At 29.7% G+C, this 23,306-nt stretch overlaps 1 protein-coding gene and 1 long non-coding RNA gene across 4 annotated transcripts in view; one reads left to right on the forward strand and one right to left on the reverse strand.

Annotated features, from left to right (window-relative positions):
* Positions 1 to 7,719, reverse strand: part of LOC127289780 (uncharacterized) — a 36,071-nt gene extending 28,352 nt beyond the window's left edge. Inside the window, exon 1 of the long non-coding RNA XR_007844217.1 lies at positions 7,428 to 7,719. This is a non-coding gene — a long non-coding RNA (uncharacterized LOC127289780). The remainder of the gene's footprint in view (positions 1 to 7,427) is intronic.
* Positions 877 to 22,332, forward strand: LOC127289767 (insulin gene enhancer protein ISL-1). 3 transcript variants are annotated; one of them, XM_051317932.1, is made up of 7 exons: positions 877 to 1,181; positions 1,261 to 1,779; positions 14,860 to 15,046; positions 15,609 to 15,913; positions 19,807 to 20,108; positions 20,214 to 20,429; positions 20,593 to 22,332. In XM_051317932.1, exons 2-7 carry the CDS (start codon positions 1,662 to 1,664, stop codon positions 20,818 to 20,820), a joined length of 1,356 nt encoding a protein of 451 aa, XP_051173889.1. In that variant the 5' UTR covers positions 877 to 1,181; positions 1,261 to 1,661; the 3' UTR covers positions 20,821 to 22,332. The 3 variants fall into 3 exon arrangements, with proteins under 3 accessions (XP_051173889.1, XP_051173888.1, XP_051173890.1); XM_051317931.1 differs by having other exon boundaries at positions 877 to 1,779; XM_051317933.1 differs by having other exon boundaries at positions 878 to 1,779; positions 20,229 to 20,429.
* The last annotated feature ends 974 nt before the right edge of the window (positions 22,333 to 23,306 follow it).

The raw sequence follows: 23,306 nt of genomic DNA on the forward strand, positions 1-23,306 counted from the left end.
CTAAATTCAAATCTGTATATTTTACTGAAGAAATAGGTGGAATTCAGCAACTGGAATCATTTCAGTAAGATTTCCTCTGAAATTCACGTCACACATTTCACTGAAAATTAGTAGAATTATTACATGATTTAAACTGCATTATCATTAATCGGTAAAACAGATTTGACTGCTTCAATCAGAAAAGAATTTTACTAATTTTTAAGTGAAGACAGAATTCCGGTGGAAATACTGAAGTAATTCGGTTTCTAAATCCCAACTATATATATTTCATCAGTGAAATCTCACTGATGATTCAAATTTAGTGATTATAGAGGGCATAGTATAGTACGAATTTTTAGATCCCTCATTTTTACAATAATGATATAATTTTTCCTAAACAATTTCGAAATATTGCCATCGAATTGATGACAAACAAAGAAGAGCATAATATAATTTCTAAATTTCCTTAGTCCTCGCATATTTAGGTATATATATTTCCAGCATCAGAGGCAAAATCCTCAGGAATCGAATCACCACAGCGTGGCACCGGGAGTTAGCGGGGGGTAAAAGTTACTCATGAAGAGAGAGAGAGAGAGAGAGTACCGAGTGGTGGTGTGTGGTTGCCGTGGAGTCGCTGAGGACGGAGGGTGCTGGAGTAGGTTGATCTGGAGGTGGAGGTAGAATCGATTAGGGTGTCGGCCATTTTGTTAGCGGATCTCCCCACGGATCCAATGGGGGATCCGTGGAGGCGTGGAGGCAGGAACGCGACGCCGACGGTGGAATGGATGTGGACAAGGGTGTTGGAATCAAAAGGAGGGGTGGGGGGGTTTTAGCTGAAGGTGGGGACCAACACTGTTAGGATGGGTGTGCTATGCGAGAGCTATAGCTAGCCTTAACGTGAAAAACCTAACCAAGCAGTCAGTGCCTCTTAGGGCCCCGCGCCGACTGTTTCGTTGGGGTTGTTTGCGTTTTGTCTCTCACCTCTCTCCACTCCTCTCTTACTCTCTTCGTATATACATATAAGTGTCACAAAAATTTATCCCCTCCCCCCACCCCTGCGTGTGTGATTTTAGAACACATATGGAATAGATTAGAATATCGCGAGGAGCAGAAGAGAGGATATGGAGGAAGATAGAAGAGAGGCAAAAAAAAAAAAGAAACAGGAGCTATAAAAACAAATAAATGATGAACATCTCTTTGATGTAAGTTCAAAAAGAAAATTAAGTAACAAAATAGTTGAAATTTAATAAAGTGCAAAGAAATATTTTTCAAACAAACCAGGATTATGACAACAGAAACGTGGAATCATTATTTGTGATTTATTAACAGTGACTATGTATATTTATTCGTTTGTTTGGTGTTTATTTTTGGATAGATTATTAAAATAGTGAATGTGAGATTTTTCGAATAATCATATATATATGTATAATAACGGAGGAAATGAATTTAAAGTGATAAGGTGATTTGTTAAAATTATAAATAGCTGGTGAAATTTTATTGGAAGGATATTTTAATAACGACAGTGATCCACGGCTACTGGAATTATAATATTGGCGGAAAAAGTAGAGAAATTTAAAGGGTGGCTCTTCCGACGGGGAAAAGAATCAGTCAAGATTGCTCGAAAGTTAACGTGTGGAGTGCGCAGGGACGAAAGAGCTATCGAAATAGGGGGCCTGAGCGTGATGCAACGACCGGGCACTGGCGGAGGGCCCGGGCCTCTCGTGCTTCAGGGCCCTCCAAGGTCCCTGAAGATTTCGCCTGTTAATCTCAAAGATGAGCCTGGAGATCTCTTATCTCAAAGTATGTATTGAATTTTAAAAATTCTTCAGTGTGGCAAAGATTTTAAAAATATTTATACCTTAAAATGCAAGGACCTGAAATTGCAGTAATGTTGACAGTAAAATCAGCATTATTTTTGGTACATTGCTTATCAATATTCAAAATTTAAATTAATGTTGTTGCTGTAATATATTTCTGCAAGTTCAGGTGCTTTAAGAGATTAAAATTATGTTAATCACAACTTAATTTATATCAATGGAAGGCTTGTTATGACTTTTAAACACATCAAACAACTAAAATTAGTTAACGAAAATATTGGAGCAATAACTGTATATATAATGATCATTGAGCACATTTTGCACTATGAATATTTAATAATAATGAATTTTTTAAAAATCCAATAAGAAATCTCATTTTAATTAAAGCGGATGGAAGTGCGAGAAACTAATCGATCAAAAATTACTGCTTTTCCAATGGATTTAAATTATAGTTCCGATATAAAATTTTACCATAAGTTTTCTTTGGCTCATTCGAAAGTTTTCACAATAAGTTTGGGGCAAATTTTTAACAAATAGGAAATGTCTATAGATTGCAGAAAGTTTTCCTCTGCAAGCTTTGTAAAATTTACTTGACATGCTTTAAATTTTAATACTCTGCGCATAGGTTTTCTGTGGGAACTATATACAGCTGCACAATAAATTTTGATAACATTCTTGTGTAAAAGGTCATAACATATAATATATATATATATAACAAATTTCCTTTGTTTCATTTTTGTTTTTTTCTTTTGAAAATTTTCTACAAAACTTTCAGCAAGAATATCAGACAAAATATTTCTCGTGCATGTTTAAAATACGGAAAGAATAAAAACAATTATAAAACAACGTCTTTTTGTATGATCATTATAAGAATATGTGTATTATTCTCATGGATTATCTGTAAAATTTTCACGAGATAGAATGTATATTGGTTTTCACAATAATTTATAAATCCATTCACGTGAAAAATGTTCACCTGACATAAGAGCTATTAGAGGATATATATATGGTGCAAAATACACTTTCGTGCCGTCCCTTTATACTATTATTATCTATATAGATATATAATAAAGATATTATTGTGTTTAATAATGTAAAAAGTTCTGTTTCATATTTCAAATTGATAAAAAGAACATAAATATGCTTTGAAAGTGTTTTAACAGCACTTTGTTGGATAATAATAAATTCATAACAATTAATGCACAGGTGTAAAGATTATTGAAAAGGCATGTAACAATGAAGTACTAGCTGTATAACTGATAATGTTTATATAGCTATTATATTTTTAACTTAATGAAGAAAATTCTTTTTGTCGCGATAGTTTATTTATTATATATATATAACCAAATACAGTTTTCTAATAATAAACTAATGAAAATTGAATATCTATTGATGTATATATTTTACTGAAAAACTTCATTGAACATTTGATCAGTCTAAGAATATATATATACTCTTTGTGACAATTGGATAAATTTAGATTTATAAATTTCGTTTTTAAAGAATATATATATAGAATTTATATTCAAATGTATTTTTCTTATCTTTGTTTGCTGCTCTCTTAGCTAAGAGCAAATAGCCAATCCTATTAGGCACATAAGTACACACTAATATTACCTAATTCAATAATTTCTTAAATCAAATTTACATATTAGTGACAAAATCTGGATAGATACTCGCACAGCCTTTGAATAATAATTCAAAATTTCAAAAAAAAAATTTCTAACCAACATTCAATTTTTGCTTTGTTTTTTTTCTTTTCTGACAAAATACAAATTTTGATTCGCTATAAATGATTCAAATCCAATCAAATTTGATTACCGACTAAGTATTCTGTAGTATTACTGAATACTCGGTCGGTAACTCACTGATATATAGTATTAGGCCAATGCAGAATGAAATCTCTAATCGTAAATCTTAAGCTTTTTACATGAGAGAGAAAAGGACAAAAGATATTTCTATCCTTTTCTCTCTCATGTAAAAGCTTAAGATTTACGTTTAAAGATTTCATTCTGCTTAAGGCCTATTACTACTTTTTTAGGTTAGGTTTCACAAATTGTATATTTAAATTTAAAAAAAGTTCTTCTTTTGTCATAAAAACATTCGATATAAAAAATGCAAATTACTACACTGTAAAACGAAAGGTATTAATTTAATACCGATTTTAGGTACTAAATTGTTATTTGGTTCTATTTTGATACCTAAAATTGGTACTGTTTTAGTACCTTCTTTTTACAGTGTATTTACTCTTTTTATAAAAGGCGAACTAATCGAATAATCTATCGTTTGATATATAATTTGATTCGCTGGTCCGTGAAAATGGCCCGCAACAAGAATCTTGATATATTAAACCTTTTCCATGAGATTAAACCTTTTATCTTCGGATGATTCCTATAAGTTTTGCCTCGAATCATTACTTTTCCTATATATATATATATAAATTCCGACGATAATTCACGCAAAAACATGTTTAATCGGGTAAAGTGGCACGCTGCAACCAAAAACTGAGAAACGAGGGTCATCGAATGAGGCAATATGGGAATAGAGGGTGGTAACGAGCGGACAGGGGATTGATTTACTTTTTGGCTGACTAGAGAGAGAGAGAGAGGCCAACCCCAAAATGAAGAGTAAGGGATTCTGGATAGAAATCATCAGCCGATTATAGTGCAGATGTTGTCATGTACGAGGATTATAAGAACTGTGCGCGTATCCCCCTCTTTGTCAATGCACTGCGACGTTTAGAAGAGCATAACATATATCCCAGTCCCTGTGTGTGATCTAAACTTATCTGAGGGGGGGCTCTTGATGGAGAGTAGTAGTTTCTAACCATAGGCTGAGCTTGATTGAATTATCATGAGTGTTTGCGAAGCGGCGGCCTGCAATTGAATTAGGCCTAAGGTCTTATTTCTATTAGGTGGATATTTTTGTTTACGAACCTCCCTATACACTCTCAAAAAACGAATACCGACAACATCAGGAAATTGCTTCTTAAAAAATCGAAACAAATTAAAATAAATTCCTACATCAGTTCAGTTTCATTTCATAATATGTCACAGAAATTATAACGCATTTGACTTAAGAAATAAAAATTCTTACAATTAACTTTTTAATCAAAAATTCCTTTCCAAAACAGAAAACCTTATTTGATTTTCATAAAAAAAATTTCAAACAGCAAAAACTAGAGAGAGAATAGCAAATAAACGTCTCTATATCTATTGTTCACCATCTTTGAGATTTTCTCTGACATAATTTAAAGACATTTGTAGACGGATGTCGTCAAAAAGGAGTTTATAACCTCAGGTAGTTTTTTTTGTGATTTACGACATCAGAAGCAATTCCAAACAAAACTTTGTTTACACTTTCATATTTTTTAAATAAAATGACTCCACTATCTTAATAATACCAATAATTTATATATGTACATATTTTCGAGGCAAATCCAATTTTCTATTTGGCCTCAGCAAACCCGGTATTGTTAATTTAATGTATACCACTTTTAATCTTAAAATTATAATATTCAATAAGAATTCTAAATTGGGATTTATTCTTATTTTTAAAATAAATTCTTCAAAAATGGTTAAGTTAATTTTTTTGAGAATTTACCGAGTTTAGAATTTTCAAGTTTAGGTATATCATGCCGAGGACAAAACGCTAGGTATGGATATTCATTCAGAGTGTGTAAATAATGTTGGCGCCAGGGATCGTGTCCAGCCTCCGTTTACAATCGTCACGCCAGTAGAAGTTGCAGCCGGCCGGGCGCCTTCTGAATTTTTTTTCGGTCCTTACGATGAATCCAATGTTACTGGCGCTAACCAAAAAGACAGATTCATCCGCTCTACCCCCTGGGTTGACAGAGGACCTGTTTCCTGTCATCACCTCTCAAATGCCTAAATAGAACTGAATTCATCCAGCTAATTTTGACAATTATCCGTTACTAATTTCAAATTACTTTATTCGACCAATAAACGTCATATATATATAATGAGAAAGATACAAAATATATATTATGATGAAGCTATAAATAAATTTAGACGAGTCAAACCTTTCTGACACATAGAAAATGGATTTCTATTATATCAAATTTCATTTTTTACGAAATAATAACTATAATCGAAAATCTTCTAATTAATTAGAAAACAAAATTTCCAGAAATTATAAAGATAAAAAATAAATGTATAAAATGCATCGAAAAATGGATTTCTTGAATCATTGAAAAATATTGATTGTCCCATTAGTTGTACAAACGAGCGAATAAATTGAAAACGTTTATATATATAACCTTCGAATCCAACTTCGGCGATACTGATACTAGAAAGTACATATGAAGAACCTGCATCTGGTCGAACCAGGTGTACGATTTACTGAGTTCAATTTGTGCCAAATAAAAAACCATAACATTGAAATCATCTCAAATGCAAAAAAAAAAACAGTTTTTGATTGCAAATGCCAACTAATAATTCGTTCTAAAGGACAATTTTTCCATTCTACGATTATATATCCCTTTGTAATCTATAAATTGCTTTTATAAATTGTTACTTCGAGCACTTATTCTTAAAAAGGTTTCATATACTGAAGCTAAAATATAGATAACCCTGATGGTGTATTTCAATAACAAAACAGTAATTCACCCGTTTTATATATATGAATTGAAAATGTTATTCTAATCGAGTAATGAGTACCAACATAAAAAAAAATTGGTCTGCAGAATCGTGTGGGTATATACAATCAGTGGAAAATCATTAGTGTGACAGACTGCGGTGCGCCTAACGTATGGCACTGCGTCGTCAAAAGATAAGGTGAAACTGCTAATTGGCATCTTGCCAGGACTCTCGGGTTAGTTAAGAATGCGTCTTTAATTTGCGATTTACAACTGAGAATCGCTTTAATTCATAGATTTTTTACCAAAAAATTATACATGAATTCAAAATTTTATAAAATAAATATAGATATTTCATTCCCTCGCGTATTTAAACCCATATGTATATACATATATATATATTTATTTATATATACCGAGAGATCATATATGCAATTTCATTAAAACAAAATTTATGTCAATCACTTTGGAATATTATATATATAATCTCTCATGGAAAATTCAAATATTAAATGAAAACAAAATTATTCCAATTTATTCTTTAATTCAATTATATATTATTATATAAGTTAAATATAATTAATTTAATTATATTCTTTGATAGTTTTTTATTTGAATTTCTCTATTTCTTCCTGTCATAAAAAGCGCGCAATTGCGGATAATATTATATAGTTCAATTATCATTCAATCATAATGTGAATATTTTATGCACCGCACATTATAATATACATATACATCATTAAACGATTCATTACTAATTTATTTTGCACAAAAAAATAATTAATTAGTCTAGGAGGGACAATTAATATTTTTTAAAAAATGTTACACACAAAAAATTATCTGTAAATCACTTTTAAAACACTATTTTATTAAAAATAATCTATTAAAATCTAATTAATGTTTTTAAAAAAATAATTTCCTATAAGCTTTAAAATGATGTATTAACCATTTAATAAAAAAAAATTAATGTAACATTTTTAAATTTGTTAATAGAATAATAATTTATTGTTAATAAAAATATATATATTTCTAACCTTATGTATAGTCTGCAATCGATGCATCAGAGATCCGCTGCAAATACACGAGATTTTCGAATAACGCGATTTTAAAGAATTTCAAACACTCCCGGGATAAAAAATTTACTAAAACCTAAAATTTTAAAAATATTTGGAACACTTTTGAAGCCTTAAATTAAAATAGAAAACACTTTTCTTAAACATCAGATATTTAAGCGATCGCGGTTTTAAGAATTTCGAACACTCCCGGAATAAAAAATTATAACTAAAACCTAAAATTTTCGCAAATTAATAAAATTCGAGCACTGCCGTTCAAATCTGCAAATAGAAAATAAAAGAGATTATTAACTGAACGGGTCAATAGGCGAATTGCAACTATGATTGAATTATATATATATGGGATTTTCAAGCCAGATTTTGTTATGACCTTAAAGGTATAACCTGCTATTTGTATTTGAATGTAAACATATAAGTATACAGCTAGGGGATGCAGGTAGCGAAAGATAATAAAATTTCAAAATTGCTTTGTCACATTTAAAATGATCTTTCAAATTATAATTTTTAATTTAAATATTATTTTACTTATAGATTAATAATATTAAATTAATAATAAAAGTATACAACATTTTTACTAAACAGATCAAAGCATAATTATCTTTTTCAAAAAGACTTTTTAAAAAATTGACTTTATTTGTAATGTAAATTGTGTATAATTAACAAAAGAAAATTATGCACTGATTCAAGGTGAGGAATTTCTAATCTAGGGATTCCTAAACCGAATTTTCATATACATCAGAAGAAGAATTGTGATTTAAAATCGAAGTCTGAACTGAATTTTTGCATAGCTTTGAGATTAATAATATTTTCCAAAGAAGAAAATAAAAATTTTTAATTAGTAAATTCTTTTTCTTTTGAATAAATAAATAAAACGATTGCTATACTATATTTATATAATTCTGCTGTACGCTCAACTGAACCACATACTGAAAAAAGGTTTGGCATTAACAACCAAACATTTGGTTGGTATTTAAGAAACCAAAATTTTTTTGTTGAATCAACAAAATTTTGATTGTCCCAATCAAACTTTAGTTAGGACAACAAAAATCCTTTTTTTCTAATTTTGGTTGTGTCAAACAAATTTTGATTAAGACAAATGACAATTAAAATTTTGTTTATTCAACAAAAAAATTTTGGTTGCTTAAATACCAAACAAACGTTTGGTTGTTAATACCAAACCCTTTTTTCAGTGCATCAGACGAAGTATAGATGAAAGATATCAGAAAGATGATATTAATTTATGGATTTCAATTTGAGCTTCTTTGTCTCTAATTCAGATGAAATTGAAATCACAACCCCCTTTGAGGTCTCTTATTTTTTGGCGCGAATGAACCGGCTTTTATAGAGAAACTGAGTCACTATATAGTCAGAATCACATACGAATTAGAACCTGCTCATCGGCGACGTCGGGGCGCCGGGTGAACGCTGAGGAATGCCGGTTGCTGATAAAAGCCACGGCCAACACCTACATAAATTTTACCGGGATATCTAAGGACGGTCTTTCGTTCATTTAAGAATACATCCTAAATTTAGTGTGTCGAGATATCTTGCCCGCCGCGACGGAGAATACGGATGGACGCGTCTCATCTTCTCAACATCCTAGTTTGCATCACATAGAAATCCTATATACTTATTCCTCTCACATTCTCCTTATCATTTCCCCTATATATAGTCCTATATTCTTTCTCATCAACTTTTTCCATTTCTTATAAAGATAATTTCTTTATTTTAGATCAATTCTCTTTAAATTTTCACTGCAAAATGTTGTTACCTTCAAGAAGAGGAACAAATATATAAATAAACGAATTAATTATTTAAAATGATAATTATTGTCCTGAGTATATCGGAGTTAAAGAAATAAAAAAAAAAAATTTGTCAAGCAAAGATATTAATTAGAAAGATCAAGAAACTGAATTCCTGAAAAAGTCTCTTTCAATAAAATTGTAGGGATATTTTATATATAAATGAAAAAAATAGAAGAAAAGTACAAAATATACATAAACGGATGGTTGTGGGGGTATTGCAGAAAATGTGCGACCGCTAAAGAACTTCATAGGTGTAGAGGGCATTCTTGGGACTAGCCAATGATATTTAAAGATGACAAAAAAGGGAAATAATTAGCAGAGGTGTTAATGAAATACCAAACGAACGCGTGGGACACCCGGTCGGCGCCTCTGAACTGCCAACCAGACATCCAGGACACGCGGTCCGGCGCCGTTTGCCACCCTCGTTCGCTACTCCAAAAACCAGGGACGTATTTTCAATAGAAAACATATCGCATTTTATTTTGCGGTAAATTACATTTTTTTTTTCAAAAATTATTTCCAAATTAACCATATAATTAGAAATTCATTATTATATATATACTCGAAAATTAAAACTTTCTGATAAAAAGACAACTATATAGGTTTATGTTTCAGTATACTGTAAACTTCTATAATTTTTATTCAAATCAAAAATTAAATTGTCCTGCACTTGATAATTATTTTAAATAAAATACAAAAGTTTATTTTAACTTTTGTTTCGATTGTGTTTGTCTCTGATTCTTTCTAAAGAATGTTGCCGAAAAATAATTCGACATAGATAAGAAAATTTTCGACTCTCATCTATCAAAGATAAATTTTACATATATTTTAAATGATTTTGCCCTTTCACTTTATTTGTTTTCCGAGATTCTTTTTTTTTGGTCTCCTCTTCTCATATAGATGAAACATTTTTATCAACCGAAATTAGACTTGCTAATATGAGATAACATTTATTTTAAAACTTTAAAAGTCAGACGACGGCCCTGCTCTAAGGTGTCTCCTTCTCTTTCGTTTTACTACATCCGTCTGTCTTTTTCTCATGTTCCGCTGCCTCTCAACTTGATCGGAGCCGCGCCGGTTATTATATGAGGAGATACGGATCCTGTTTTAACCCGCAACTCTCGCAAGATCAATCTCTTTTCATACCGAAATCAAGACGGTTGATTGCGTTATTTAGGTTTAAAATCATCGATTAAGTATACTTTTAGTTTACAAATTTGAACGCTTCCGAAATATAAATTTCACATTCCACGGATGTAAAAGGAATCATTAGGCTTATTTTTTCTTACACGTACACGGAAAAATGAGCCTAATTGCGATAGGTCTCTGTAACCATAAAACGTCACATATATATATATGCGCGACATATGTTTGTGATCAAAATAAAATACATATATATATATAATTGAGAATCAAAAAAATCTGATAAAATTCAGAATGAGGCGATTTACGATAAAATCTACTGCATGAAATTTATAATTAACTTCGACGTTTTTTATACATTTTTACCTGCACAGATTTCATTTTTCTTATTTGAAAAATGCAAGGCAATTCATTAATTTATCAGAATTATTCAGCATCTTGTATATATACTTATTTTTAACTGATCAATATTATTTTACGATTCAGTCTTACATATACTTTTTAACGTAATTTAAAAAAAGCCCATAAGATAATTAGGGTAAAGTTAAGACTACGCATACACGATCCTAAATATTCATTTAAAAAAAGGACTTACCCAATTAGTTTTTCAGGATTTTATCATATCGTCCAATCGCGCGGCTTATATCTTTGGAATCACATAATTAAACTTGAACCTGAAACAAAAAATTAGTTATTTTAACATTAATATTTTATATATTAATGAATATATAAATCAGTGGCAATTGATAGTTTAAAAAAAAAAAATGTTTCATGTGTGTATATATTGTTATCGTGTGGTGATCTGTCACACCAAAGTGGTGACAGCTAATAAAATGTTGATGCTTTAGTGGCTCCGGCGCCACAGAGAAAATCGTAAAAAGAATATATACGACACACTGATGGAAACATTAGTCCGATACTATTTTCGAAACTTATAGTCGTGTTGCAGAATAAAATTTTAATAGTTTGTCACCGACATATATATAAAATTTTCAAAACACAAACACTCTTTAATTCAAGTTCAATACACCCGCGGCGAAATATATATATATTTTTCAAACATATAAATTAATTTACCAAACTAACAAATTTTTCACCACAAAATTATATTTATATTTTTAAAATATTATTTGACAAAATAATTAATATTATAATTAACAATATAGAATATTCACTAAAGAATTTAAATATATTACAAGGTAAATTATAAATATACACTAGACTTGTCAATGTCGAATTATAATTAATTGACTAAAAATATAATTATACCAGATTTTATAAAACAGAATATATAAAAAACACAGCGTTATCTTGACTAATAAAGAACGTGTAATTTTTTTATGGGACAATTATTTATTTCCTTTTGATGTCTGTTTTTAGACTCTCAAGATATAGGCAAAAAAACGAATCGTACAGATCCTTTTCTGGTCACAAAAAATTATAATCGTATAGTGGTTAGTATTTTATGAGGTCATTCTTTGAAAACCAGACGCGAAGCTCTATATATATATACGCGCACACACTACCACATAGCTAACAAAATAATAAATATAAACTTCACTTTTGCAAATTGTTTACTTTGATATCTATAAATTTTTTCCATTTCCATTATGTTTTACCTGCTTGAATTTTTTATTTTAATTTATTCTTTTTGGTACACTAGAATATTCATTTGCGTAAAAAACTAAATGCGGTTTATTTAAAAAAAAAAAAGTTTTATGAAATTAATTTGAATTTTTGAAAAAAGAAATTTTCAAAAAGATTCACTTTTTCGATATTTGATTTTCTTCACATTTATCCTTGTTTGGTCAGCACGAACTTGATTCTTGTACTTCGAGTTGGGTCTGAAATCTCAAACGTTATACAACCATATACTCGCACTATATGCGGCAAGGTGGTTGTCGCGTTGCTGGATGCTGGAAGCTAATGGGACGCCGCCAACACTCTCTGGTTCGATATCCTCTTTGATCCAAGCCGACCTTGCTCTTGCCTTTGACTCCTGTCCTTGTATCACGATTCCAAACTCGGACGCATCTCCGATTCACCTTTAATCCTCTTTACCTTCTTCTTCTTCTTCTTCTTCCTGGCGTTAAAAATTTTCACGCTGATCGCACGATCCTTTATAAAAGGTCGACAGTTTATGTATATTAAGACATCTTTTAAGCATCAGAAACAAATTTGAAGCTACCATATCTTGTTCCGATCTTCATTTCAAAAACGATGTGGATTTCTCATTATATACGATCATAAATATACATAAGTTCCGAACTCGGAGTTTCTCTTCATTTTAAAAAAACTTTTTTAAAAAGGAAATTCCTTATTACAGCGTTAGTACAATGTAACCCTTTTCGGTGTCTTTTCATCTTTGTATAGAATACATAATTTAGAGATTATGTTTACTTTTTAGTGTCTTTTCATCTTCATACGTACCATTTGGAGGTTATGTTTATTCTTCTTACTGTCTCTGGCATCTTCGTAAAATATACGTACATTTAGAGGTTATGTACTTCTTGTTAACGTCTTTTCATCTTCGTAAAAAGTATCTACAATTTGGAGGTTATGTCTACTTTTTAGTGTCTTTTCACCTTCGTAAAATACATATATACATTTAGAGGTTATGTTTCGTATATCTATAAAACGTAAACGCCTGTTTTTTGCGCATGCAAAAAATCTTAAAGGATCGCATATATATATTAAAAATTCCAACCTTAAAACCGCATTTCCATTGGAAGTTAGGTAAATTGCATTTTCCGTGACCTTGAACCTCGCACTCCATATTTTTCTTCTCATTTTCACGTCTCTGATACGCGTCTAATCTCCAAGGGGATTTCAAAAAGAAAAAAAAAAAATTCTATTTTTTTTTCGTCTATACTCTTGAGATGATTGAAAAAAACGAATGTCGCAAAACTTTTTTTTTTTTTTTTGTTTTTGTTGAGCGCGCAGAAATAACGTTTACGCGTTCGGAATATTGTACAGCAACGCGCTGGCGCCGCATGCTAAGCATGAGAGTTCCAGTTCCGGAATAGTTTACTGGGCGGAGACTGGAAACCCTGAATGTGCTGAATGGTCTTGAAAGTACCGCCCATGTGGACGCCCCGTGATCCTCTTTCTCACTTGCGTTTAAAAAAAAAAAAAAAATATATATATAAAAAAATCAGGAGGGAGAGTAACACAAAGAGAGAAAGAGAGAGAGAGAGAGGGGGGGGGATTTAGCGTAGTACCTTAGCCAGCAATGTTTGCATGATTTAATTCAGCTTTCACAGATAAAAAAAAAGATTGTACACTTATTATCATTTTTTTTTTCTGTTCATAACTCCTATTGATTAGAGTAACGAATTTCTCTTTTATGAAAGCACGTTATACTGATGTGGAATAATTTTTATAATTTTACCGTTTGAATAATGAAAAATTTATAATTATAATATACACTGAGAGAAAATATTGGTTGGGGTTAACATTTTTAGTTTGTAAACTATATACTGCTGCTAATTTATTAATTGTGGTTATTATTTTTATTGGTTGGCATAACTATGTTTTATTAGTTATAGTTTAATTAATTAGTTTGTTGGAATAACTATTGAATTAGTTATACCTTACTAACGAAATGGTTAGGCTGACTAACTAAATGGTAACAGTAACTAATATAAATTAGCAAAACTAAATAAATGGTAATCCCAACCAATTGTTTCTCTGAGTATACTTGTTTTACTAAATAATGAAACAATGGGGTTATAATAATAATTTATAATACACATACCCAAAAAAATGATTTTGATTTTATTGTATTCTTTTTCCGAAATGAGCATTTTTCTCTCAAAGGTCCGAATTTTCTTTTAGCAGATGCTATTATATACCTTTCTTTTAATAGCATTTTTATAAAAAGTGTTAATTGTGTGTTTATGAAATAACATATGAACTATTAAATTATAAAGATCTATATCACAATTTTCTTTCTTTTTACTGAGAATCATTGATTTTATCTATATACATCGTGTACTTGTAGATAGGTACACGTGCACATGTAACATTTTTACTTTGTCGGTAAAATCTTGCCCTCCTTTAAGGATAGAAACCCATTATCATTAATTAAACACCAAAGCAGATTTATCGCACTTATAGATCAAGAATTTTGAATCCCTGCTCAATTGTATAGGAGATAATTTTTTAACCGCTCTTTAAAGTCCAAGATTATTCGAATCAGATGTGGATATACATAAATGTAAACTAATTCATATATGACTCACTCTCTTTCTCTTTATGAGAATTCATTAAAAATCCTGTACAGGAAATTGTACAAATTCTTTAATAATTTGTAAAAATAAAAGGTGTGTTTTCATGCTTCATGCAACAAAGTTTTATAGATCCTATATATAATTAATATTTTCTATTTTATGAAAATTTAGAAATTATAATGAAAGTCTAATTAAATATTTTTTAATTTTCAGAGAGCAGAAGTTCATTATGCGTTGGTTGTGGAGGTCGAATTCACGATCAATGGATTTTAAGGGTGGCACCCGATCTTGAATGGCACGCCGCGTGTTTAAAATGCGCTGAATGTCAACAATTTCTAGATGAAAGTTGCACTTGTTTTGTTCGTGATGGCAAAACTTATTGCAAACGTGATTATGTTAGGTAAGATTTATAATTTTTATTTAATTAAAAAATTGAAATTTTTTTTCTTTTTTGTTTTATTATATGCAAAACAAAAATGATTTATTTTTTTCTAATATGCGCGAGTAAAAAAAAAGGTCATTGTGCAAACATTTTTGACGTAATGTTTATTTGATTTGATCCATCAATGTCGGAAAGATTCAGACGAGAGAAACTCGACGCGCATATCCGGTTAAAATTCCAAAGTTGTTAAGCGCGCGAGATGAAGAAAAAAAAAAAAAAAAAAGAAACAAATCCAAAACGACACGACGTGAGCGAGTTTGTTGTTCCTGTCAGATTCAGTCCAACACGTTAAAAAGGACCATTGAGCGCGACTTTTTCTTAGCACCACGTGGGTGTTCTGACCCGTTTATGAATTGCAAAATATACTATTATAAAATATATTTCAATCTCTCATAGATTTAATATTTAATAAACGCGATTTTATAAGCTTTTTATTTATATAATTTTAAAATCACGAATTTTTCTTTTTCTCAATGAGAATTTCTTTTTTCTATTATATAAATATAATTCTTTGTTACAGATTATTTGGTACCAAGTGTGATAAATGCAGTCAGTCCTTTAGTAAAAATGACTTTGTTATGAGGGCGAAAAGTAAAATTTATCACATCGATTGTTTTCGATGTTCAGCCTGTATGAGGCAACTTGTTCCTGGAGATGAGTTTGCGTTACGGCACGATGGACTTTTTTGTAGGCACGATCACGATGTTTTGGAAGGGGAAAAATTGTGTACTGCCAGCGGTGGTGTCACAGGAAATGAAAACAATAATAATGCAACTCTCACCAATAATAATCATCATCTGCATCCAAATGATGGATCCATGTCTGGTGAGTTTTCTATATATAAAAAAAATTTAGCCCAAGAGAAAATAAACTTTTTGAAGAAAACCTACTAATTCCTATAAAAAAATTTTGATGATCATCGAATCCTCGAGTGACAAAATTTACCAATATTTGTAATATTCATAAAATATATAGCAAAATGAAAATTTTTATTATAATCCTGCAGCAAAAATTGACCGGGGGGTATTAGAAGTAAAATGGCTCTCGACGAATTTCGTATGTGTAAATATTATATATACACAAAGCTCGACACAAAGGACCCTTGTGTTGTGTTAAGATTAACGAGTATAATCATCAGGTGTTGATAATTGAAATATTAGAACCCTTCAAGTTTGACCATCGTCCCTTATACTAACTCATGGATTTTGGAAGCTTAAAGTGAATCCGGTCACGTGTTTTTGAATAATTTAGGCATCAAGAGACAAGGGAAATGTCCACACTGTAATTAGGAAACATGGTTTTAATATGTCAAAGTCTCATATGCATCAATTATTCAATGCTTTTAAACGGAAGTCGCCTATTTCAACAAAAGATATTGTAAAATAGGGCAATTTTATATACTTTATAGTCTTTTCTCATATTACCAAAACAAAAATGTGATTTCAATTTAATATAATAATCCCGAAAAGGTAATTTCATAATTTAACTTTGTTTATACAAAAATATCATTTCTCAATAACATATATGCGTTCTGTGTAAATTTTTCCAATAAACAAGTTCTTTAGGATTCTGTTAATATATATCTCGGCAACATTCGGTAGCCGCTAAACTGAAACGCAACTGACAGTTTTGGTATTATAATTTGGCAGTGAAATCACTATACCACACACATACCGAAACATATATATATATATAAGGACGCACGAACGCCTGACACATAAAATTCAGACTGGTTCCAACACACGTTGTCGACAGTAGTGGTTTGACGGGTCCTTTACCCATCTTAAGGGGAGAAGGTGTCAAATGTAACACCATCCTGCCAACTACTGTGGCACACAGCGACGCACGACTTTTTTTTCTTTTACTATTTCTCATTAGGAAGAAATCCTTTAAGTTAACGTGACGATCAAGCCACCGCACGCATTATCCACCTTAACGATCAGCTATCAAGAACTAAAAGATTATCTCTTTCTTCATTCAAGTAGATGCGAAGACGATAATATAACGTGCGGGGCCTTCTCCAAACAAATTCCAAGAATTCTCATATATTCTTCATTTTTAATCTTTTTCCTCATAAAAGAATAACAAAATCAAATACAATTGATTCTAAAAAAAAAAAAAGTTTAATTTAATTTCCACTCAATTCAAATTTGTTCTTCAATTGAAAAAGTATAATTTTTAGTAACTTAAAAAAAAAAATTTATTTGATTCAAATATTATTATTGATGACTATTAACAAATAAATATTTACTTGAAACTAATAATTTTTATTTAAATTAAATAAATTATATATTTAAACCAATAATTTTTGTATTTGAAATAAATATATACCATTTAATACGAAGTACGCAACATTTATGATAAATGATTTTTAAAGAAATAATTTCACTGTAAAAAGAAAGTACTAAAACAGTACCGATTTTAGGTATCAAATTAGAAACAAATGACAATTTAGTACCTGAAGTCGGTATTAAATTAATACCTTTTTATACAGTGTTTTTAAAATGAAAAATTCTATAATTTTTCGTCTAAAATATATTTCTTGTTGTTTTCGCATTAATCAACAAATTATAAAAAAATATTTTTTAGACAAAAAATTAAAGAATTTTTCATTTTAAAAAATTATTTCTTTAAAAATCGTTTATCATATAAACGTTGTGTCTTTGTCATTTAATTGATTTCAAATAAAAATTACAGTGGGACCTCGATTATCCGAACTATATAACCTATACGAGTTCGAATAATAGAAATTTCAAATGTTTTTATATAATTAATGTAAAACAATGTCACAGTTAAACTATATATTTAATTTAATATAATAATTTAAATTTTCATAAATATTTAGGGTAAATGCACTAATTGCGGCGCGATTCGAATCAAAACACCTTTGAAATAGAAAATTCAACATTTCTATTGTATAAACTCAATTTAAGACTTATTAAACTAAAAGCTTATGTTATTTAGATATTGTATTCAAAAAAAAATTTAACTTTATAAAAATCGATTATTTAAACAAATATGAGAAATTAAAACTGATACCGTAATTATCTATTGCGGCGCGTTTGTATCAATTTCGGTGACCAAAATTACGTGTGCGTATTTTTGAAGAAATTGGAGCCTATATATGGAAATATTAAAAAATTTTCAATTGCGGCGCGGAAAAAAAATTTGACCTCAAATAATTAAATTAATAATTGTTTAAATGTGCATCTTTATAAGTAATTGTATCAAAAAAAGATTAAAATAATTTTTTTTTAATCATTTTGCAACAGTTATATTAAATATATATATATATAATAGTAATAATAGTTATTTTAATGAACGCGCCGTAATTTATATATTAAATAATAATTAAGATATAAATTACATTAATAAAATAAAAAAAAAAACGATTTTATTAAGATTTCTTTAAAATAAATTTTATTTTTGCTTTGGAAAATTGAAACTTTTCGTTTTTCTTTTTTTTAGAGAAATTTGAATAATGAAATTTTAAAAATGTAAAAAATATATAAAAATAAATTTTATGTTTCGGAAAGACAAAAAAAAAAGTTCGGATAAAATGTTTTATCGGATAATCGAGGTTCAACTGTATTTGGTTCAATAAATAAATATTTATATTTGATATAATAGTAATGAGTAATCGAGTATTTGAATCAAATAAATTTTTTTATACAATTATAAACATATAAATAAAATTAAAACTTGACTTCACAGAAAATTAAAAGGTATTAAAATAAGCTGCAACGCTTTTTTAATTTTCTGTGTTATTATTTAAATCAGTAAATTTTTGATTAATCTTTTTATTATTTTTGATATATAAAATTTAATTTTAATGTAATTAATTTTAATTTGAAAATAATTAAGAATAAATTGACTGAAATTAGTAAAAATGTTGACCAATTTAGAGCAAAGATATATAAATTAGTCAATTAAGAAACGTAGTTTGTATATATATGTTAAGGAAGTGGCCAAGGCCGCGAACGCTTGTATTTTCGCAAATATATAATTAGTTGTCTTTTTTATTTGATTCCGATCATCGTTTCTTTAAGTGCACTATCGCAAACAAAATCTCGAGTTGATCGTGTCTCTCTTGGGTATATAACGCGATGACGCAGCGTCGGGGAGAGATATCTTTTTGGACTCCAGATTTGTGGTGTGTTGTATGTATATATAGAGGCACTCGATATCTTCCTGAGCGAGCAAGGTGTGTACTCTGTTGGACACGAAGCGGCTTAACATCAAAAGGTAAAAGTCACCATTGAAATCGCCGCTTCTTCATCTACACTTTACACATATACTCTCAAAAGAATGCCATCGAGAGTACCAACATGTCGAACTTATTGGTATTCTCGATTTCGAATTTCGTATATATATATAAAGATCCGACTTACCAAGTGTTTCACTAAAACTTTTTTTTTTTTTTTTGGGTACTTTCCGCGTCGGCGACCTGTTTTATTTATCTCTTTCTCTTCTTTTTTTTTCCCCCCCATAGACCTCGCGTTGACCGCTATTTGGTTAGGACGTAAAAATAGGCTTTGAATTTCATTTACTCGATTCGGTTGGTTAGCCTTCTGTTTTACCGAGGGTAAACAGTAAAAACCCAATGGCCAACTTGGCAGAGAAACTAAAATGGTACTTGGATCTCTAGAGTCAAGGAAACAACTTTTATAATGTCCCTTTTTTTGATTTTTTTTTTCACGGCTATTTTTATTTTCTAGATTCGGAATCAGAAAGTGGTTCGCATAAAGCTGTGGGAAGTGCTCGAGGATCTGGTGGTCATAAAGGTGGTGGAGGTTCAGATGGAAAACCAACAAGAGTACGAACAGTACTTAATGAAAAACAATTGAATACATTGAGAAATTGTTATAATCAAAATCCAAGGCCCGATGCTCTTATGAAAGAACAACTCGTTGAAATGACTGGACTTAGTCCTCGTGTTATAAGGGTGTGGTTTCAAAATAAGAGATGTAAAGACAAAAAGAAAACAATAGCAATGAAACAGCAAATGCAACAAGAGAAGGTAAAAAATTTACAATAAATTATATTCCGATATAAATATATATAGTATATTATAATTAAAGAAACAGTTTTTAAATTTTCAGTAATTGAATTTAATTTTACGAAGTATTTTCCGTTGCAGGACGGGCGAAAATTGGGTTTTGGTGGAATGCATGGAATTCCAATGGTTGCCAGTAGTCCTGTACGACATGAAAGTCCCATAGGAATGACACCTTTGGAAGTGCAAGCATATCCAGCACCATGGAAACAACTTCATGATTATGTTGCTCAACATACGGAATTAGATACCAATGCCCCATCGTTTCATCATTTAGTTTCACAAGTAATTATTTTTTTTTTTTCTAAAAAATATAATATGACTTACCAAAATACGACTCTCCAAATCCTTTCACCACTTTCCATATACGACGTATATATTTCTTTTCTGCAACAAAAAAATTTTAATTAATTTTTAAGTATATTAAAATGAAAATTTATTTTTTCAGATGCATGGTTACGATATGCCTGGAGGACCACCACCTCATTTACCACCACCAGGAATGCTTGGTGGACCTATGAATGAAGGTTTAGGAGGCGGTGGACCTCTACCACCGCCTGGACCACATCATCCAGGAGCATTGGACATGGGCCAACATCCCGATAGTACAGATAGTTATGTAACTTATCTTGAAAGTGACAGTGATTCGTTACACCATGATACAGGAAGTCCATAGTGCCGTCCCCTCAATCTCCGATGTACATACAATAATAGATTGACAAGACGCGACACAGACTGTTTTTCTCATTCAATGATGATCAGTCCACAGTCGACAAATTAAAACAAGAGCTTAAATTAATTTTTTAAATCGTATAATAAATAAGATTATCCGCTTTTATTTATTCGTTGATTTTAATTTCAAATTTTATATATATTTTTTTTTTTAAAAAACCAATTATCAAATTTTACCTATACCTGATAATATTATCAATAAAATGATAATAAGAAATAATAAATTGGGATCGTAAAAAGAAAATTAAATTTTTAGCTTTTGTACATTTTCGTAAAAGGACAAAAGACTTCTTGTATCAAGTGTACATATAAAATGAAAAGAAATGTACATTTTAGAGATAAGAATAATATCAGTATTGCATTTAGATTGTATAGACCAAAAAAATTATTAGCAAAATTTTTGAAAGTGGCACAAAAGTTTTAATGAAAAAAAAAAATTTTTTTTAGACTATATTTAATGCAATCTAAATGCGATACTGAAAAATCAATCGTAATTTAACATACTCAGGCCCAAGAAATTATGTAATAAATATAACATAAATAGTAAACGACGTAAAGTTCCACTGACATTGTAATTGATAAATTGTAAGTATTTTAGTATTCACACTGTCGTAAGTTGAATCGTTTATAAGTTGTAACGCGTCACACGTATGTCTGCATAATAAATTTTGCAATAAATTATGTGTCCATATGTAAATTTATACACATTCAAACAATACCAAAGCATGCGCGATTTTCAGTATAAATTAATGCACTTCTTTGTAAATAATTTTACATACACACACACCTTAATTCGTATCTCTAAGAACAAAAGTCGAAAATATCTTTTTTTTGAATCAAAAAAAGGAAATATTATATTTTGTACATATAACATATCAGTGTTAAATAATTTTTTAAATTTTAATAAAGTTTCTTTCAATTAATTTTAAGTTTAAATAGAAACTATTTTAAATTTCTCCTCTGTGATTGTAAACATTTTTAGGTTATTTATTATTATTATTATTACCATAATATTGTTATTAGTTTCTAGTGATACGAAATAACGTTTGTTTACAGAAGTTGCACTGAAAATACTATTATCTGAACAATTTAAGTGTATTTCCGTGATTTATATTTTTAGTATTGTACCCGTATATGTATGTTTAAAGAGAGTTTTCTAATCACAATTTTAATTTTTAAATTTACATACGTTAAAAAAACTGTTCTTGTTTATCTCGTGAAATAAAACAATTAACTTTTTGAAATTGAAAAAAATGAACCGATTGATTTAGCGAACTTTCTTTTTTTTTTTTTTTATCATTTTTGTTACACGCACGTCGCTCTGCTGTATATGTTATCATAAAAAAAATTTTTAGCTTTTACGTTCCCAAATTTTCTTAAATATCTTCGAATTTGTATAATATTTCTATACAGCCATAGCGTATGATAATAAAAATTCAAAGTGAATATTGTATAATTTTTCTTTTAATTATAAACACCATAACCTATAAATGCTAAATTTTCACCTTGCATCATACAAAGAAAATGTTCTAATTCATTTTTCACTTCCCAAAAAAATGACCATTTGCTGAATTATTTATATTATTGATATTAATGGTTTTGTATCAACTCACCTTCATATATCTTCATGTAAGCAATTGTTTCCTCCTTTGTTCTGCACATGGTTCTACAACAAGCATCTTTGCAAATCTTTTCTTTGCTATCTTGATTGAAATCACTGAAATAAATTAAGTTATTAATTAATAAATTAATAAAATTAATAAAGTTATTTCCAAATTAGTATGAAATTCTATGACATATGTACATTTATATTTTCGAAAAGATTAAAAGTTAATTTCTTCTCAATATACTAGATATTAGAATATTTTAATAAAAAGACAAAAGACAAGATCAAAAAAGTATGAAAATTGCCAAAAACAGAAGATTACCTTTTTCCCTCCATTTTACACACAAAATTTCTAAGACAGGAAACCCCAGAACTAAAATACTCAAGCTTCATTTACAAATGTTCATTGTAAGTGCAAAGATGGACATTCATTTTATCAGAATGCTAAATTTGAAGTGGAACATCCAAAATATAGCGTGACTAACGTCACACTGCGCAACACATTCAAAATGGCGGAATAGTATCGTTTATACTGCGCATGCTCAATAGAACTTGTCCTCCACACAGGTAACTATTCTTTTCTCAGAAATTTTTTTTTACCGAAAACAAAATCGAATCGAGTTTTGATGCTAGGAATACAAAAAATATAAGATGTGAATGCGGTCTGATAAATTGAAATAATTTACAGAATAAACTCAGCAGATGTCGGGTTTGTCAAGAAAATAAATAATCTGCTTACTGCGCTGACTCACGTAGTAGGTTATTTAAAAGAAATAAAATTTAAAATAATTATGAATATAAATAAATAAAATAATTATAATAGT

The sequence above is a fragment of the Leptopilina boulardi genome, unplaced genomic scaffold (genome assembly GCF_019393585.1).
Source record: "Leptopilina boulardi isolate dan_hultmark-lab unplaced genomic scaffold, ZJU_Lbou_2.1 LbouV2_51, whole genome shotgun sequence".
In the NCBI taxonomy this organism is placed as follows: Eukaryota; Metazoa; Arthropoda; class Insecta; order Hymenoptera; family Figitidae; genus Leptopilina; species Leptopilina boulardi.

Excerpts from the sequence above, each read along its gene's own strand:
- LOC127289767 (XM_051317931.1), top strand. The coding sequence starts at position 1,662 with ATGCAACGACCGGGCACTGGCGGAGGGCCCGGGCCTCTCGTGCTTCAG. Across the intron at positions 15,047-15,608 it reads TGCAAACGTGATTATGTTAG|ATTATTTGGTACCAAGTGTG; the intron begins GTAAGATTTATA and ends TCTTTGTTACAG. Across the intron at positions 15,914-19,806 it reads AAATGATGGATCCATGTCTG|ATTCGGAATCAGAAAGTGGT; the intron begins GTGAGTTTTCTA and ends TTTATTTTCTAG.